At 36.5% G+C, this 20,991-nt stretch overlaps 1 protein-coding gene across 1 annotated transcript in view; it reads right to left on the reverse strand.

The window, feature by feature from the left end:
* PTPRD (protein tyrosine phosphatase receptor type D) overlaps positions 1-20,991 on the reverse strand; it is a 202,478-nt gene that overhangs the window by 78,003 nt on the left and 103,484 nt on the right. The window contains 5 exon segments of the mRNA XM_062019439.1: positions 2,424-2,435; positions 8,331-8,491; positions 9,485-9,694; positions 15,741-15,831; positions 20,355-20,614. Coding sequence (XP_061875423.1) covers positions 2,424-2,435; positions 8,331-8,491; positions 9,485-9,694; positions 15,741-15,831; positions 20,355-20,614 — 734 coding nt within the window.

The raw sequence follows: 20,991 nt of genomic DNA on the forward strand, positions 1-20,991 counted from the left end.
CAGTGCTTACACAGCATCAAGGCTATTTCTGCTTCTCACCCTGCCCTGCCAGTGAGTGGACTGGGGGTGCACAAGAAGACTGCGGAAAGTACAGCCTGGACAGCTGACCAGAAATAGCCAGGACGCTCCATACCAGAGAACATCATACTTGGTATACCAACTGGAAGGAAATGGTGAGGAGAGGTGGATGGCTTGCTCAGGCATGGGTTGTCAGTGGGTGGTGAGCAATTGCATTGTACATTACCTCTTTTGGTTGGGTTTGGTTTTTTTTGTTTTTTCTCCTTGTGTTTTATTCCTCTGTTATATTATTACTACTACTATCATTATTATTTTAATATTATATTTTACTTCATTTTAAGTATTTGGCAGTTCTTATCTCAGCTCCTGAGTTTTAGGAATTTTTTTAATGATTTTCTTCCCCGTTACAGTGGAGGGCACAGTGTGAGCAAGCTTAGTTGCTGGCTGGGGTTAAACCACAACAAAAAGCTAGCTAACTAGAGCGCTATTAAAAACTAGTCAACTGTTGACTATGGAATTACAAACGAACATGTCAAACCATTGTCATTGACTACTTTGTATTTTATACACACAGCTGTAATAACCTGTATTCTTCATGTACTTTCAATATGACACGGAACAGTACAGAAGACACCTATCTCATAAGACATCTATTTCACTTTCTAAGCAATAAGTGTGTGCTCAATTGACTCATATTTCTGTGAGGGATGCACTGCACAATCTTCATGCATCTGATCATACCTATGTATTCAAGGCTCAAATTCTATGTGAATGTTTCCGATCAAATTAAGACATTCACTGCATTTATAGTACTCCTATGCATTTGTCCCAAGTAAACTGAAAAATAAAAAGAAGTGGTTGGTGGGAGTAGAAACAGAGGGAGAAAGGGCTTGTGTATGCTTCCCTTTCGTGAAACACACTCCCGTCATTTTAAAGTATCATTTTCTAATGCAAAACATGGAGAATTATGTTACACAAAGAATATCTATCACTCTGCATTTTCACTCAGGAATCTGTAAATTTAATGCTTTACTTCCGGGTGGAAAACTTTCTTATCAGTCCTCTGTGAGCTTCTGAATGAAACTGCAAAAGCTCATCCTCTTCATGTAACATAAAAAAGGTGCAAACAGTAGCAAAGGCTTACTTTGAAAAAACAGAATTGAGATGATTTTAAGGTGTACAATAACCAAATCTTTCCCACATGTCCAGTATTTGCCATAACATATGACTATTAATTTGTGTGGGTTTTTTTTTTTTCCCCCTCTAATTGTCACAATGTGATAATGCTAAATCTGTCATTACTTTACTGGGCTTTCCCTCTTAAAAATTGCTCCAATTGATTTTTTGCTGTTCTTGAATTGACAAACACCCGGTGGTATCCATGAAATGTACATACAGCAAGGTTTCAAAGACTATGCAAGGAAACCAAACAGCAATATCACAGGAACTATTTGAAAGTTACTAGTCCCAAAATTTTATGAAAGAAAAAAATAAATTTGTTTTAAAATCTTTCCAGTTGAATGTATGGAAACTCAATTGAAATTAGTTTTTTACTTTGGATTCTGATTGTCTCAAACTCCCACCAGAGTAGCAGAACGACCTAGCATTTCTCTCCCTAGTAAAAGTGTGTGATGCAGCTTTCAAGTACTTACATCTGAATTTCCTACACCTGAATTTAAAGGACCAGTGACACTATTCAGAAACAAGCTTAATTTATCATTTTTCCACTTCCAAGTCAGTATTGGATAGCACAACTTCATATTAACCTACTAAAAGCACTAAAATCTCTTATGATCATCTATCTAAATATCTTGAATACTTATAGGACAAGAAGATGGTTTATTATCTATTACTATTTTCAGAGCTTTTTTGTATCTTTCCAGACTACATAAGACATATCCATTCTTTCAAAGTTTGCAATAGTTTTGAGACAGATGGAAAAAAAAATTCACAAAGGATAAACGATAGATCACCATACAATTTTCACTTATAGAACTGCAAAATCAAGACTGAGTCCACGTATATGGAGCATTATGGAGATTTAGAGCAACTAACAGTTCAACCACAACCATACATTCCTTCAACAGTTTTGGTTATAGCAAAAAAACACTGTTTTAAATTCATTAAAACGCAGATGAATCCATATGTACATTGTATAACTGTCCTTTCTCTTGAAAATGTACCCCATGGAGACATGAAAAAATAAGAGTGAGAATCATTCCATATGTTACATTCCTTTTCAATGCTGCAAACAACATAAAAAGTCTTTCAGTTGCCTTCATAGTGATAGATTACTGTCTACAGACACTTAGATTGACAGAAGTTGTCTTAAATCATTATCAGAGTAACTTTTTTTTTTCTCCTTTTTCATATTAAATGAAGAGTGATTATTTTTCACTTCTCACCTGTCAGGCTTACTGTTCCATTTTAATGCAGCAAAGAGGGGAGAAAAGGTGAAATGTTAGCTGACCAGAAGCAAATAACGTAAGCATGACAACAGGGGATGTAAGAATTGTTGATTGACAGTAAAGATGTTCTCTCCCTTCGCTACAACATCAACTATAGAAAGAAAAAAAAATCCAACCCCAATTCAGGAAAAAAGAATTTTTACTGTGAGGACTGTTAAGCACTGGAACAAGCTCAAACTGGTTTTGGAGTTTCCACTCTTGAACATACTGAAACTTGCCTGCACGTGCCTCTGAGCAACTTGCTGCAGCCAGCCATGCTCTGAACAGGGCTGGGATGGGCTAATCTCCAGAGGTGTGATCCTTTGCTTCTGTGAATCTTTCAGCTCTTCAGTACACTAATTGGCCTCAACTGTGTTGAATATTACATTACAGATGTATATGATGACAACAAAAGGTACTTACACCATTTCCCCATCTGTTACTGTTAAATACTAAAATGCAATGACCTTTTGGCTGTATTCTAATATATGATCCAAAAATGTTTCTATGCAGTATCTTTGCTTTCAACTTTTAAGAAGAGTAAATGCAGAGACAATAATCTTTGTGCAAACTGATAAAATAAATAACAGTAATTGATAATAAAAGGGTCAAACATGCACTCATAAGTCTTTGGACAGTTAAATATGCTTTACACTGACCCATGCAATTTACCCACACTATGACTGCATCTGTTTTAAAGGAGAGTAAGATTTCTCCCTTCAAAATGATTATTTTAGAAAATGCAGTATTCCTTTATGATTGAAATAAAAATGTATAAGTAGTACTGTAAACAATGAGATTAACAGTCCAAATCTGTTCATAAAAGGTTATATGGACAAAGGAAATTAAGTACAGTTTAATTAAAACAATTTCCATTATTTTAGCTACTATGCTTTGCACTTCAAAATACATGGTCGTTTCCCAGTCATCTTGTTCCCCCCACATTTCCTTCATGATCTTCCTCTTTATAATAATTTTCACATGTGCTTTCATGTATTGGTCAGGTGTCCACTATCCTTTGTGTTCTTCTATAATACCTGTTGCACTTATGTCAAAATATATTCTAGAAATATACTCGTAAAATTTCCAATATTCATTGAAATTTGTTTTCCTACTTTTTATGGCAGATTTTTACCATGTTCAACTTCTCTAGCCATCATAATTCTCTTTAGGAGTATTAACTCAGAAACCAAATGTTTTCTCAAAGCACTATGCTAAATATCCTTACTGTGTTGTCCAGATGTTGCTGTTCTACAGACAGTAAAGCTATCAAAGTCTAGCTATTAGCTTGCACTTAGGTTGCATGTTCTAGAAAAAAAAGTATCCAATTATGTATCACATTTTTTTACAAAAATGAGAAGTTCACAGAGGATCATAAACTGGTAAAACTGCAGTTGTAATTTCTTAGACGTAATTTGTTAAATCAGTGCAGTTTAATGATTTACAGCTTACAGCTTCAAACAGAAAAATAAATACATACAGACTCTTGTCTGAACTGTTCTAGTATCAGTACTAAATAACAAACTGAAAATGTGTCTCCCATTTTCAGTGACTGACAATCTCTTCACACTACTGATGAATAAATTTCACCCATTTGTTTGTGGAATGTGACGATAATTCCTTTTGGTAATAGAATTCAAGTTTGCTATTACAGTTCCATAAATGTAATAAATATTTACAGAAGCAGTTACACCTCTGCTTTATATGGCACTGTTAGGATTTCTTTTGTAGTATGGCAAAAGTTTAATAATTACAAAATAATAGTAATCTTAGCACATATCTAACATCCGATTTTTCAAGTGACAGATACAAAGCTGAAGTCAGCTATCTAGATACAGTTTCAGAGGTATTTGTCTAGAGACAATTAGGGTGGGAAGAACGTACAGGGTAGTAGAATTTAAATATTTATATGCAGGTGATGGCATCAGAGCCAATAGTTTTAGAAGACTGTGTTGCTTTTGTCTGGAGATGGGGTTTTTTTGGTAATGGGGGAGGGGGCTGCAGTGGTGGCCCCTGTAACAAGTCACTTGACACGTCCCCCTGCTCTGAGTCAGACCCACCTTTGGTCAAGGCTGGACTAATTGGTTGCCTCTGTGATAACTAAGCAAGAAATCAAAATCTGCAGTATCAGGGGGAGGTGGAAGGAGTGAGATGAGTGGGAAGTGGCCATGCAGACCTCAAGAACAGCAATGAAGGAGAGGAGAAGTTGTGCCAGAGCAGACACTCTCCCTGCACCCCATGGTGAGATGGCAGCTGTGCCCCTGCAACCCATGGAGTGCAACGGTGGAGTTGAGATCTGCCTGCAGCCTTGTGAAGGACCCCATAGCCAAGGGGTGGCTGTGCTCAGAGGGGCCATGACTCTGTAAGGAAGGTAGCGTTGGAGCAGAATGTGGCTGGAATTCTGCTACTGCAGAGAAGATCTGCACTGAAGGTTTGAGGAGCTGCAGCCCTTTGGAAGGAGGACCTCTCCCTTTCATGACAGGGACACCATGTCGGAGCAGAGGAAGGATATGAGGACTCCTCCTCTTAGGAGAAAGGAGTAGTAGAGGCCATATGAGAGGGACTGACAGATACTGAACTGGGGGGAGTGGCTGACACACCAGCAGGCTGTGCTGACATTCAACAACACCTGGATAGGATGGAGAGTTGGGTGGGGAGAAATCTAATGAAATTCAACAAGTGCCAGTGTAGAGTCTTGCATCTGGGAAAGAAGAACCCCATGTACCAGTACAGGTTGGAGAATGAACTCCTAGGGAGTAGTGTAGAGGAAAGGGACCTAAGGGTCTTACTGGACAGCAGGATGAGCATGAGCCAGCAATGTGACCTTGTGGCCAAGAAGGCCTATGGCATCCTGGGGTGTATTAGAATGGGGATGGGCAGTAGGTCGAGAGAGGTTCTCCTCCCCCTCTAGTCTGCCCTCATGAGACTGCATCTGGAATATTGTGTCCAGTTCTGGGCTCCTCAGTTCAAGAACAATAGAGAGCTGCTGGAGAGAGTTCAGTGCAGGGCCACCAATGCGTATAAGCTGGAACTTATTATTATTAGATTATTATTATTATAAGATATTATTAGAAGGAAGAATTTCTTCACTGTGAGGGTGACAGAGCACTAGAACAGGCTGCCCAGATGGGTTGTTGAGTCTCCTTCTCTGAGGATATTCCAAATCCAAGTGGATGTTTTCCTGTGTAACCTACTCTAGGTGGTCCTGCTCTGTCAGGAGTGTTGGACTAGATGATCTTTTAAAGTTCCTTCCAGCCCTTAAGATTCTTTGATTCTGTGATTACAACCTCCATTCCTGCCCCCTGTACTGCTGAGAAACAGGGAACAGGTAGCTGAGCCCAGGAAGAACGGAGGGGTGACGGAAAGTGAGGGCAGGCAAGGGAAAGTGATCTTAAAGAGCTTGTTGCATTTTTCTCATCATCCTACTCTGTTTTATTTTCTATTCCTGTTTTGCCCAAAACTATAATTGACAAGTGAGCCTTCCCTGTCGTTATCTCAATCCACGAGACTATTCGTCATCTTTTCTTCCCCCAGCCTCCACAGGAGGTTGTGGGAAGGAATGGCAGAACAGCTGCCTGGCGTTTTGTGCCTGGCTGGGCTTAAACCACGGCAGAGACATGCTTCATTTAATGAAATTATCTGTAGTGTGCCCCACCTCAACAGGTTCACAGTATCTTTATAGTATTCTCCAATTATACTTCTAATCAATGTATTTTTAAACTATATTAGGAACAAAATCTAAATAAACTTTGAGGATCTCATTCTTTGGTTGTATCTTGACCCTTGTGAACTCATTTATGCTGTAAAAGGCTGCCATGTTGTCGTGGTTTGGCCCAGCTAGCACAGCAGCACCACAACAGTCTCTCGCTCGATGCCCCCATTCACCCCCACTCTCGTTAGGATTGCAGAGACTGCAGTGAAATGGGAGTAAAAAGATAAACAAGGTTGTTGTGGATTGAGGCAAGGGCAGGGAGGGCTCACTGCCAATTATGGTTCTGGGCAAAACAGGCTGCAGTACATGACTTAGAGAAGAAAGCAGGAAGGTTTACTCTACAAGAAACAAAACAGAATAAAAGCAAAAGAGAGTAGGATGATGAGAAAAATTACAACCAGCACTTTAAGATCTCCCTCCCCCATCCCTCCTTTCTTCCTGGGCCCAGCTCACTGCTCCTGATATCTCTACCTCCTCCTCCCACAATGGCTGAGGGGGGCAGGGAGTGGGGGATGTGGTCAGTCTCTCCCAGATGGTCAGTCTCTTCTCAGATGAGGATGACTCCTAGCATTCTTCCCCTGCTCCAACACGGGGTTCCTCCCCTGGGACACAGTCCTTAATGAACTTCTCTGGTGTGGGTTCTTCACAGCAGCTGCGGCTTCTACCGATACAGGGTCCCTCACATGGGATGCAGTCCTTGGCAAATATCTCTGGAGTAGATTCTTTGCCACAGTTACAGTTTCTGCAGTTATAGGGTCCCTCTTTCGGGACAAAGCCTCTTCCAGGCATAAGTTTAATGAGCTGCTTTGTTGTGGGTTCCTTCCGACAGTTACAGCTGTGGATATTGGGTCCCCTCCATGGGACATGGCCTCTTCCGGCCACAGTTCTGAAGAAGAAAATCACTGTCCCTGGCTCGGGGTCTGTAGTGACATGACTGGGTCCCTCCCACAGGATATGGCCTCCTCCAGCCATAGTCACTGTCCCTGCCTCAGGGCCTTTAAAGAAGTGAACTGCTGCCCCTGGTCTGGGGTCAGCTTTAGCAAAATGAGTCTGCCCCTGATATGGGTTCATTATCAAAATGAGTCTCTACTGCCGATGTGGGGTCTTTAAAGAAATGAAAACAAATCTCAGCTTCACCAGTTCTCTCCATAGAATGCAGGGGAGTCTCTGCTCCAGCACACCTCCTCCTCTCTGTCATCACTGACCTTGGAGTCTGCATGGTTGTTTCTCTCACTGTCTCTACTCTTTGTACCACCACCAGCCAGAAGAAGAAAGGACAGAAGAAGGAAGAAACAGGAAGAAGAGGAAGAAGCCTCCTCTTCTGGCTTCTTCTTAAAAAGTGACCATGGAGGTGCCTAATTGGCTCAGCCCCAGAAGTGGGTCTGGCTCAGAGCTGGGGAGAGTTGTGAGCAACTTCTCACAGAAGCCATCTTTACAGTCCCTTCCCCCTTACCAGAAAAGGCTGTCATGTCAAACCATGACACATGTATAAATTAAGGCATCATATACAGTTTTCATCTAGCAAGTTTTAAGGCAGAATAAAGTCCTTTGTGTAATAGCAAACCTACATTTGTGTCATAGACAGCAGAAGAGGAATAAGGGAAGTTTGATCTCATAGAACGATCAGTGGAAAACAGATACTGATGTTTCTTTAATATCTTATTTCAGAGCTTCAAATAAATATAGACACATTGCCAAATTGAAGCCAACTGTCAGAAGTAAAAACTCAAATTACTTGAGTGAGATGTAAATGACATTCAACATCAAGCTGAATATAACCCCACATGAATTACTATTAAACATCTAAAAATAAGTTCCAAAATGTCAAATGTGTGAATTCCACACATATTTATATGCAAGCACATATTTTCTTCAAAAATGTATGCAAAATAGAAAAAACATTTAAATGCAGAAATGTTAACAGAGTGTCATCAGCAGGAAAAATGTACCTACATACTTGTAATTACTGGAAACTTTCAGTCCATTTACTAAAATTTCTGCAGTGTTCTATAAATCATTAATAAAAATGGAATAATACCAAAGCAGTAACAGTTACTACCACAGTACAAAATATTAAGTGTGTCATCATGTTATACAACGTCCAATATATCAGAAAGCTCCATACCTGTTAAAAAGCTAAAAGGTAAACTTACCTTTTATAAAGAAGTATAGCAATAACAATGCAGATGATAAACACCACTGCAAGGACTGGTCCAACAACCCAAATCAAGCCTTCTTCCTCATCTGTAATCGGTTGAGGATCAAGATCCATCGACACAACAGGATCAGAATATGGACTGGTTGCATACATGGTCTACACAAATGAAATAAATCTTACTTACTAATAAATTAATATTTACTAATAAATAAATAATGATCTAAAAATATCCTATACAAGATAATGATGCAATTAACATACCAATGTATTCAAAATGAAACTACTTCCTCATTGTGTTTAAGTAGGCCAATTCTGTTGACATTGAGAAAGCAATTGTAAGGTTACACACTGGGAGCATTTGACTAGAATTCATATTATCAGTGTAGTAGTTTCAAGTGGTTGAGCTAGCAAATGTATCTGTCAGGTTCAGGTACCAATTAGCAAGATAACATATTACACACTGTACATTAGAATCTTAAATGCATCGCAACTTACTTCAAAAGTTTTGTCTTTGTATCTTTTTTTTTTTTTACTATATTACATGCAGTAGATTAACTCAAGCATAAAGGTACATAACTGCAAGATGAATTACATAAAGAGGAATGATAGGTCATTATTTAACTCATCTCAGCAATTTACCTTATTATTGAATTATTTTCTAACTTTCTAAGAACTCAGTGATAATGTTGTCAAGGAAAGACTGTAAATAAAGAGGCTAGCTGGATATGTTTGTAATTCCTTGCATCTTTCCAAGAATCCTTTGTATCCAACATCACTATTCAACAGTAGTATTAAGGCAAGAGAGGAATTATTTTTTAAGTACATTGAGAAAGATGCCACTAGGAAGTCATGCCTCAGAACCTGTGTCAATGATGTCAAATAGCAGAGCATGTAATTTGTGAAGGATCACAACACATCTAATAAAGGTGATCCTTACTTTTCAGTTATACACAGAAGTAACACATATAGATACAAGTAAAACAGAAAAGTTCAAGGAATTAATTAGAACTAAGCAAGGAAACACTCCCTTTAGAGATGCTCTGACATTGTAAAGAAAAAAAGCTCTTGAGAAGTGGAATAAGCATTGAAAAAGTGTTTTCATGACTGTGGAAGGGTAATTTTGGGATAGAAAAACATTAACTAACTTACAGATTCTGAGTGCTCCATTACAGCCAACACAAAGAAGACGTATTCTTGACCACTCTGCAGTTGCTTATTCTCAAAGCCACCGTAATGCTTCTTATCCCCCAATGTGAACTCCGTAGGAAGAACATCAAAGTGAGCTGCAATATATGGCTTTAATTCAACTTCCCTCCCAAGACGAATGCTTCTGCGTTTCCTAGCTATATCCTTAAGCAGCTTCAGAATGAAAGAGTGGGGACGAGGATGGAGAGAGAGAGAGATAACAGAAAGAAAACTGTAAAAAATTTTAATGTAACAATGACAATGTAATTTAAAAAAAAAATATGACCAGGAACTAAAAAATTACAACTTATCCAAATTTCATGGAGTATATCAGTATTACTGTATCAGTTTCTGCCAAATCTTCCAATTTTTGTCATCCTTAAGATAAGATACTAGGTAGAAAATGCACTGCCCAGGCTACAAACATAAAACAATTATATCAGTTTTCAGTGTCTGATATTGTCGTCTCTGGGAAGAAAAAAAAAAGCACCAATAAAAGAGTATATCTTTTATGAGCACACATATATACACAAATCATATATATGTGTGTGTGTGTATATATATAGGTGTATATATATATATATATATATATATGAACACAGTCATAGAACAGAATCCTAGAATTGGTCAGGTTAGAAAGGAAAGTTTCTTAAGTCCATCCACCAATCTAGCACTGTCACAACCACTACTAAACTATGTCCCTGTCAGCCACATCTACATGTCTATTCAATACCTCCAGGAATGGCAACTCAATCACTTCCCTGGGCAGCCTGTTCCAATGCATGATAACCCTTTTGGTGAGGAAATGTTTCATAATATCTAATCTAAACCTCCCCTGTGGCAGCTTGAGGCCATTTCCTCTTGTCCTATTTCTACTTTGGAGAAGAAATCAACACCCACCTTGTCACAACCTACTTTCAGGTTTAGAGAGCAGTATGGTCTCTTTTCTCCAGACTAAACACCCCCAGCTCCCTCAGCTGCTCCTCGTAACACTTGTTTTCCAGACACATCACCAGCTTCGTTGACCATCTCTAGACATGCTCCAGCACCTGAATGTCCCTCTTGGAGTGAGAGGCCCAAAACTGAACACAGTATTTGAGGTGTGGCCTCACCAGTGCTGAGTGCAAAGGGACAATCACTTCCCTAATGGATAATAACATTTTTCCCCTCCCTATGAACAAGCGAGATGCTTTCTTATCTCATTTGATACAACAAAACCTAGTCATATGATATGATTATTTTAAAAAAAGAATTAAAAATACAAAATTGGGAAAAAAAAATCTCAATATAAAAAAATCAATGTATATTAACTACTTTTAACTTTTTTCTGGAAGCTCTGAAACACAAACAACTCAATACTATGTAGCTATGTATAGTTGTGGGTTTTTTTTCTTTCTCTCTGACATAAGGACTACAAAGCAGTCTGGAAATATGAATTTCTTAACACCTCATAGAAAAGAGTGCTTTCCAATGCACTTCACAAACAGTAAAGTGCAGAAGAGTTTATAGGATTGATTTGTAAACATTATCTTCCATCCCAAATCTGAAATGGCCACTTTATTTGTTCAAAAGCACCAAAAGTTGTGCTTTTTGGTGGTTTACACAACACTACACAACAGATTGGTTATAGGAGTCAAGAACAAGACCCATGAATTGTAAGACAACTTTTCTAATGCAAGACTACAAAAATTATCTACTAATCATCATATACAACCGATACTTCAGATTTTAACTGCCTAATCTGAATTTCAAAAGACAACTTTCTTTGTTTCATAAAATATTTTCTCTGATTAAAAAAGCTAAAATTTATGTCTGCACATTTTTGACAATGTTTTAGATGCTAGGCTTAAACTTGTAAAACATATACTAACTAATGAAAGAATTTAAACTCAGCTTGCATAATCTACTGATGAATTACTTATTAAATCACACAAATGATTTTTCAATATCTTTTATCACTTTAGATAAAATGGCATTCAACAAATATTAATCTGATTTAATTATAAGGAGCCTGAACTTTTCCTGGTTGATATGTAATGACATCTAAGGCTACTTTCCATTCCCCTCATTTTTCACTTATGAAACTTATTCAATGTCCTGTAGTATCAGACCACAATCATAAATTTTTCCAAGGTCATAGAGTTTTATGCCTTTCTGCACACAAATGGTGCTGATGTAATAGTTGAGCACAAACTTCTTTGTTAGGAGGAGGAGATAAATCTCTAGAGCTAGATAGAGATCAATAAAAACCAATATTAAAGTCTAATTTTCCCTATATATTTTCATTCTAAGGAACATATTTAGTCACGGAAGCTCGCTCTTGCTTCAGCTTCTTCAGTGTTAAGACTCAGCTTAGCTAGCATATCTTCTGCCTTGTCACACTGGATCCTGTACTTTCACAATACACAATTACCAATTTCAATGCACGTAAAACAATCTACTATTCACTCTGATGCCAAGTAGTCAGTTTTAATACTGACTACTTTAACATTTTCTCTCATTGGAGTACACGTTTCAAACACAGGCTGACACAGAAGCAACCTGTATCACTTGGATACAGGTTACAAAGATTTTGCATTCATTAAACTTTGCATTCATTAAACTCTAACAGTTTCCATGGTCCAACACAGAAGCTGATACATTGCAATGGATCTCCTGAGGGGGGAAAAAAAAAAAAAAAAGCCATAATTTGAGACTACAAATTATTATTCACTACTCTATAACTCTAATAGCACCAGGAGTCCATACTTATCCTTTCTTCTCCCTAAACAGTTTAATGAACAGAGTAAATTTGCATAGTGTAAGATGGAGTGCAGTAGATAATTGCAATACTAAGAAGATTTCTATGCAGTTGCTTCATTGAAGGTGATTCTCAGAGTTTTTTGGTGGCTTTCTATGCCCCAGGCTAATCAAAATTTGTTCCAGGTTGCTTCACCTCTTGTAAAATCTGCTGAGGGAAGCACTCTGTGAAAAGATTTGTTTATATAAAGTCATCTTTCATCATAATAAATGCTATGCAGAGGGCTGAACATGGACTATCCTGAAGTCTGCTGAAACACAAAGGTAGTTATGTGATCTGTACAGTAACTGGGAGTCACAAGCTGAAAATACTACAGTACAAGGAGTCATCCCCTGAAGAGAACTGATAATTTTCACTTACAGGTAGTTTGCACTGGAATTCAAAGTAATTTATATAGTCATCTCAAATAAATTCTTTATTGTATATTTCCAGATTCCATCATATTTACAATTTAGATTTTAAATAACCCATAATAAAATGTCAAAATACTGTCAGAGTGCTGAAATAAAAATTAAACTGAGATGGAAAAGGGAAGAAAAATGTTTGATCTTACTGTATCTTGCACTTGAATTACTAACATAAAATGCAAATATTTAATGGATAGCAATGCTGAAGCACTGTATTACAGTGATAGATTATCCATCACCTAAGGTCAGCTAAACTTAGATGTGGTCGAGCATAAGCCAAAAATTTTGTCTGTGAAATTGATTGCACATGACTGAATAGATGTCAAGTGAACCTCTGTCTTCATTCATGTTTCATATATAAATGGAGCTGTAGCCAAATATAATTACTTGCACACATATCTCCTGTTGTACTTTATGTGAGGACTTCAGTAAAGCTATGAAATTAAAACTCAACATGCAGACTTTTCTTTAGGTTTTATTGCTTACAAAGCTAAAGTTATCCTATAGGTAATACTTACTTCAAATCATAATATTTTGTTTATTTGTTTCCATGATGCATCTGTAAAAGTCATTAGATTTCATGATATTCAAAATCAAATGAAACGCTGAGTTAATAAAAAGGATTGGATCCCTAATAACTATTATTTTCAGATACAAAATACCTAGTCAATTGTATGCTTTTTTGAGGTTTTGCATCTCCCTTAATTTCCTTCTGAATTTATATTAAAGGAACCAGGAAGATTAGTAAACTACAATTAGGCTTGGTAATGTTTTCGATTGGTCACTTTTGTACTGAATTGGAACGTAATTCTTTGGAAAATCTATCACCCAGCATCTTGTGATACTGTCCAGATATCTGAGATTGTACTAAAAAGATGTGCACAAGTATCTTCACTTGTTCATCAGAAACTATTTGCTATGGGATCAGTGTGATTAGCTTTTGTGTGTGTTTTTTTACCAATTTTATTTATTGTGTGACTGCTTTTACAAGTTTGTCAAGAATAGTAAACCTAATAACAATAAGCATATATGTATTTTCAAAAGCTGTAAGTGTATCAGTCTTTTAAGTAATATAAACTGGATAAGTTAGCATGAAACACAGTCACTGCCAGCTTTTGCTTTTTTCCCTAATCTGTGCTTACCACATGTATTAGTGGCAATTGCAAGGGATATATCCAGCGTTTTAGTTCTTTATCAGAAATAATTTTAATTTTCCAGTGAATGCATATCTTATTTCTTACACCATTAATTCTACAACGTGGTCTCAATTACATCTGTAGAAGTGGGAAACAACCCATCCTGACCCAAACATTTCTGAATTAATAAATGTCCTTTATCCATCTGTTATACAGATTAATGCACGGTAACTTGCAGGATGATTAAAATGACCCTTTGTTATGGGAATCAGCAGGACTCATAGAATTTAATTGCCAAAAAGTTCAATGTCATCTGGCACCTATCCTTTACATTGGTAATACTGCTGAACGTGATTACAGTCTACGGATGTTAAAAGTGAGTGGTAACATTTCAATCAGTTTTCCATTACTGTTTGGATCTTGTTGTCTGAGTTTTACCGTTAACTGTATTTGGTGTCTCCTAGGAATACAATCATGAGTTGATGGCATTTACAATCCTAATTCCTTTAAAGGAAAGAATTTAATAGGACAAGGCAATTCATCACTGCAATTGAATCAAATGAGATGATCACATAAATGAAACTGGTCAAGTGGAAACACAGGTTTCAGTCAGTCATCAGTAGTGAAAACCATGTCTTCTTTTAAACAGTTGTTATCAATCCTCTGACTAAGGGTTCTCCTGTACATTGCCTTTTCTGACTAGAAAACAGTCTAAATATTGAAATACTTCTGTTTGCATTTTGAAAGTTTTGTACAGCTGTATTAGTTCGGTTGTGATCTTTATTATCCTTATATTTTGGTGCAAACATTGAAATTTTACATCCTTTTGTCAAAGAGGGAAAAAACCCCTTATGATTGCTCACAGTTGATCATTACTTCCTGGTCACTGTATTACGAGAAAGCATATGGTGAAGCACTTCTGCAACATGAAACTCTTGAATGCACTAAAAGACAATGGAAAAATAGCCAGGATCCAGTCCAAAGATTACTAAATCAGGAGTAAAGAAACTGACTTTGATCTCTGGTCTTTGAATTGCAAAGATATTAGATGTAGAAATTACCAGAGCATCTGAATGAGACCTAAATCCTAGTCGGGCTTTCATGTGAGGCTCTCAAAAGAGATTTACAAAGATAAATACTAGTATCTTTCCACATTTACAGATTGAAAGAAGAAATAAAAGTTTGCATGAACTATATTGTCCTTCAGTAAAACAGAAAACAAAATGCTGACACTATACTTCCTGAAATTATTGTTATATTAATAATGTAATTAATTTATTTCTAGTATTACTAGTCTTATTCCTAAAATGAAAGTACTCTCACCTTTTGAGTTAATGTCATTTATTTTATTAAATGATGACACATATTCTGAGCATAAACTATCAGTAGAATGGAGACTACTATGACTACTACTTTAACAAAAAGCATTACATTATGTGAGAAACAGGAAAAAGCACCATAAGAAGGTCCAGTGTTAAATTGTAATGCAAATTACAATTTAGCATTTGTTACAGGCTTAGTAAACACCCCACTAATGAACCAGACCTTTATTAGAGTTCATATCATTGGTGATTAAGCTTGTGCTGACAACTCATTTCACCTAGTGCACTTTCGTGTTACGCTTTACAATAGGAAAATAATAAAATATTAATACCAACAAAGATCAGAAAGTTTGTGTGTTTTATTGCAACTTCATGTCTTTACTGTCCTCTAATTTAAGTAATTTGAACTTCTGTTTTATTCTCCACAGTCTGATTCAAATACAAATGTAAAATAGCCTGACAACCAGAACTTCTAAAACTGGTGAGTAAGCCACACATCACTAGTAAGATTGTTTTTTTAAGAAAGTAGATGGTGATTAAAAAACTATTCCATACCTCATCTAGTTCCATTTCATCTGGACTCTCCCAGGGTTTGATGAACTTTCCACGAGACCTCTTCAAAGGCACAATAACTATGTAATAACCTCTGTAAAAGAAAAAGTTGTAAAAAGTGAAGTTCGAGGAAAAGGAATATATAAATGGATGGATTAGGTGTCTCTTCAGAAGAACTCAACAGTGGGATGTTGAAAGCACACTTTTGCATATTATTATGTCACTGCATCTTCCAAAAATAATTCTAAAAATTTATGCTCTTGAAACCACATTCTGTGTAAAACATTTGACAAATGATACTAATTACCTTCCTTTTCATGTAAACATATAAATATGTATAAGAAACTTTAATTACAATGTTCTGAATTGCCAACATGTTTGACCAGTTTATTATTTCACTTGAAACACAAGATTTGTGGGATATTTGTGCCCTGCCACCATTACATTGGGAAAAAATACCCATACCTCTAAAATGAAACATATTACCATATATTTAAATTTCAATTATCACCTAATCTTTCCCCATTTTAATGTATAATAAGAACTGCAGGTTAATGTGTTTGCTGATGCTAATACTAGTATAAACAGAAAACAAAGAAGACAGCATACACACCACCCACACTCTACTTTTCATTACCAATCACCATCACCTTTATCTATTCAGTATTCTGTTCACAGTCATAGGCAAGGGAGCTTGATGTATGCTCTCTTTGCAGGTAGGATTTGCAAATTATATACAATAGTTTTCCTCAGAATCATTTTCCTGAAAATATTTTCCTTCTCCCCTCCTGCGGAGACTAGTAAATTATACTTTCTAGTATAATAGAGATGTGGCACTTTCCTTGATTCCTTTACAAAGCCTGGACACAAGTCAGGCAGATGCATAATTTCACATTAGTGTGAGGAAAGAAGCAGCAGAATCACAACAGCAGGACATCTGGAATGGTATAATATACATCTCCGTGATAAACACACTTGTCAAAAGTCAAGCACCCTCCATCTCAGAGGAGAGGGAAAGAAGCTGCTTTCCTTTGTTTCCCATAACAACAGAGATTATTAATGTGTCCCTGTCTCTCCATTATGGAAAATAATTTCAAGTGCCTGATGGACCATCTTCTTTTGCAGTCTGCCATTTTTACAGCCTATTCAATCTTCTTCAGGCTATTCATTTTGATCTTGCAATGAAGTTGAAAAACATAAAGTAATTAACAAAAGAGATTTTACAGAAAAGGACTTGCTCAATTAAAAACTCTTTAGACCAACTCTATATATATTTGCATGCCATTGGTCCATTGTAATGGCTTCTTAATTAAAGCTTCTTTGTATAAGAAAAACATAACAAAACTTTTGGTTTTTAACTACTGTAGTAAAGACACATATTTCTTAATTCTTATGTTAAGAAATTTGGTAAATTTATCTGTGGAAAAGCTGAGCTTCATCAAGAGGTGCTAGAAACAAGAAGTGTTAGACACAGATTTTTAACTGTAGCTAACATTCTGTATTCCAGTATTTAAATAAAATCTGCAGCATGCATTCTTATAGTAATAATGTGATAAATATATTTTACACTGATATTTTTATTCAGAACTAGTAGGGCTGGTTAAACCCACATTTTAAACTTGAGCATGTATTTAAAAAATTCTTTGGTTAAATGAATAAGAAATCTTCATGAATACTGATTTATCCATGCATATTGTAACTAAAGCCTACAAAATTTTTATTTAACAGGTGTCTACGAATCAAGACAAAATACAGTCGAGAATTGTCCTCTTTCAGACACCAAAGATACATCTGCAGGATGATGTGCACAGGATTCTCTTACATATTATTTTTTCTTCTTCTTCTTTGTCTTCATCTTCTTCTTCTCCTTTTTCTTCACCTTATCCTTCTTTATCTTCTTCTTCTGTTTCTTATTATTTTTCTTATTTTTCTTCCTTTTTGTCTTCTTACTCGTCTTTCCCTCTTCTTCTTTTAGAGTGTTCATAATTTTTCATAGAATCATAGAATGGTAGGGGTTAGAAGGCACCTTTAGAGATCATCTAGTCTAACTCCACTGTCACTAAGATTTTCAGCACATATGGATTATTTTAAAGCTGAAAGCACATCAACAGCAAGCAGAAAAAATAATTTGTTCACATAAATATAGTGCTATGAATAGTAAAGTGCTGTTATTTCTAGCTAACTTCAGAAAATGCATCAACTCTTGAAAAATATATTATTATACCTGCTTTATTACTTGCTTAAGTTTTTTTTTGGCAGGAAATGGAAGCGTGAGAAATGGAGGGTTTGCTTGGACATTGCTTGAATTACTGCGTACTACAAAGGCCAAAGCCTTTCATAACACTCTGTTTTTATCTGACACACTGGGAAAAAGTAAGAGATTCAGAGAAATATGAACTATCCTTTATGGAAAAAAAATGGTTTTTATTAGCCCAAAATACTACATGAAAATGAAGACAGTGCACATTTCACATGACCCCAGCAAAAAAAGATCCATTTTACCTGGCATGAGACGAGCTCTACTTCAATTTCTATACTGTATCACCATCAAACATTTGAAGTAATGAAAATTAATTCTACCATCTTTAATAAATTACAAAGGCTCTTATAACATTGCTCCGGATTCTATTAATATTTACCTACACGTCCTTAGAGCAAACCATTAACTGTTTCACCTTTTGTGTAATTAGTATGATTGAAAGATTCTCAGTGTATAGTATTTCATATAGAGGCAATCGTGAGTATGTAACGCATCTATAGAGGAACAGCAAGTATAAAAATGTCAACCCAACTATTACACAAAATTGTTCTTCCCATATAAAGACTATAGCTCCAATAATCTTACTCATTCAGGTAAGCTTTTTCTGTTCAGTATGTAGTTGCTTTGGTATGTGTACTTCCAAAGGTCAAGTCAATCTTTTTTGGTTTTGTTTTGTCTTTCTATCTCAAGGCTTTAGAAGAAGGAAATACAAAACTGACAGGTGGATACCATAGGTTTAATGTAGGCGTCCTGATGTCACTTGGCTTCTTTCATGTTTTTATACTACATAAAATGAAGAGCTTTTCCCATCGCATTCTTTTGCTATTCTTTGACCAGCTAACCTGTACCTTTTTCTCTCTGTGAATGCTCTGCCTCATAAATCTTTTTTGACTCATTCCATCTTCAGTGTTCCTTAGCTGCATTTGTTACTGATCACATCTTACTCAATCTAATGATAATGGCTACATTTTTCAGTTTCTCATCCTTTTAATGTCTCAAAGTCATTTCTTTCTTGACCTCACCTGCCTCAAAATCCTCAGTCAGTAATGAAAATGGGGAGCAGCTTTCTACAAAGCTATCAGTAAAAATCCACCAGGGAGAGGAAAAGTTGAATCCCCAACAATATTTAATGACTTGCTCATTTTCCTCCCCATTTCCTTTACATTACATGTGGGAACCTTATAGACTAACAAGAATCACTACGAGCAGAGCAATAACACTTATTGATTGTACCATGCTTCATGTTTTCTTGGCAAAGCTTTATTGTCTAACCTTTCTAATCCCTGATGACTGTGTACTGTCAGCTATTTAGTCCTGTTTCTGCAGTTTGTATCTCCAAGGCATCTTTTCCTCCAAAATCTAAGTAACTTCTAGTAAACTCTGTCAATTTTTTCAGCAAAGTATCCTGTTCTCTTTCTGAGACCAATGGAGAGAACCTCAGATTTTTCCTTTAATTAAAAACTTGAGATTTAACTAATATTAATTAAGTGCAATAACAATTATTTAAATTTCCACATAATTTTGGAATGACTCAGACTGAGTACTTCAAGGTGCTGAAGCACAGCAGTTACTCATTGTTGGGCTATCCATTCTTATTGAGAGGATACATTGTTCAAAACACAACTTAATCCCTCTTTGCTATTTCAATGTATTCTGAGAAACAACATACTGAAGAAAATGAGAAACTACATACTGAAGGAAAAGCTTTATATACTTCCATCTAGATCTTACTGAGTGTTACACACTTGGCTAAGTGACAAACTTATGAATTAGTTCCATTAGTTTGTCTAGTACAACTGCCTGACCACTTCAGAACTGACCAAAAGTTAAAGAGGATTCTTAAGGGCCCCTGACACAGCTTTGAACTATTCACAACATGTCCTGTCACTATATACCAAGGAGCTCAGAATCTGTCTCTTCACTTCCCACTCTCAGGAAGCTGTGGAGAGTAATGAGGTTGCCCCTCAGCCTCCTTTCCTCCAAACTAGACAAGCACAAGGCCCTTGGCCACTCCTCACAGGACATATCTTCCAGCCCATTCACCAGCTCTGTTGCCATCCTCTGGAGGCATTCAAGTACCTTAAAAACAGAATCTGGCATTTGTTCTTGCTAAATTTCAGGCACTGGTGACTGAACAGTCCTCCAGATCCTTCTGCAAGGACTCTTGTTCCTCAAGAGAGCCAAGAGCACCTCCTAGTAATTGCTAATATTAATCCAAATACTACTGCAGAGCACTCTATCCTTTGTACTCCTATGAAGAATAAAGTCCTCGTCCACCACTACAGTTTTAGATTTTATTAAGAATAAGAATAATCTTTCTGGAGATAAAAAGAACGGTATGTCATTCATTCACTCACTTTATATTCTCATTTGAAGGTACTTCTGGAAGTTCCACAGTTATCATGCCATCTAAGTTGGTCTTTCCAATGAAGACTGGCTTAGTGCGAAGCACATCTGGTGCAGTCTTTGCTGTGACTCTGTGCTGAAGACCACCAGCACTATTCCCTCTGTTTGTCAGTACAAAGGAATATGATGTCTCTGGCTTCAAGTTAGTGATCAGCTTTTGAGTAGCACGTCCATCAACCTCCACCACCATTTTTCCATCATCATAAAGGATCTAAATTAGCATACAAAGGTGTTTTTGATTACTAAGAGAAGGCAAATTATACTCTCACATTGAATTAGGGAAGGAAAGGGCTTTGAATTTAAAATGAAAGGTATTGGGCATTTTAGGCTGTAAGACAGTATTGAATTCAATAATGTAACTACACTTCTCACTTTTTGGGAAAAAAATCCAAACAAACTATAGTAATTCAAAGTGTTGTAAGCACTCCTAAAATCCAATTTCAGTTCTTCATATTCAGTAGTTTTGCTTGAACCCATCATTTCTATCAAAGCACATGTTGTTACAGGTATCCTAACTTTTTCATTCACACTCCTTATTCAGAAAGGTTTTTGCAACATTTAGTTCATAAAATATTGATCTTCAAATGC

The sequence above is a fragment of the Colius striatus genome, chromosome Z, assembly GCF_028858725.1.
Source record: "Colius striatus isolate bColStr4 chromosome Z, bColStr4.1.hap1, whole genome shotgun sequence".
In the NCBI taxonomy this organism is placed as follows: Eukaryota; Metazoa; Chordata; class Aves; order Coliiformes; family Coliidae; genus Colius; species Colius striatus.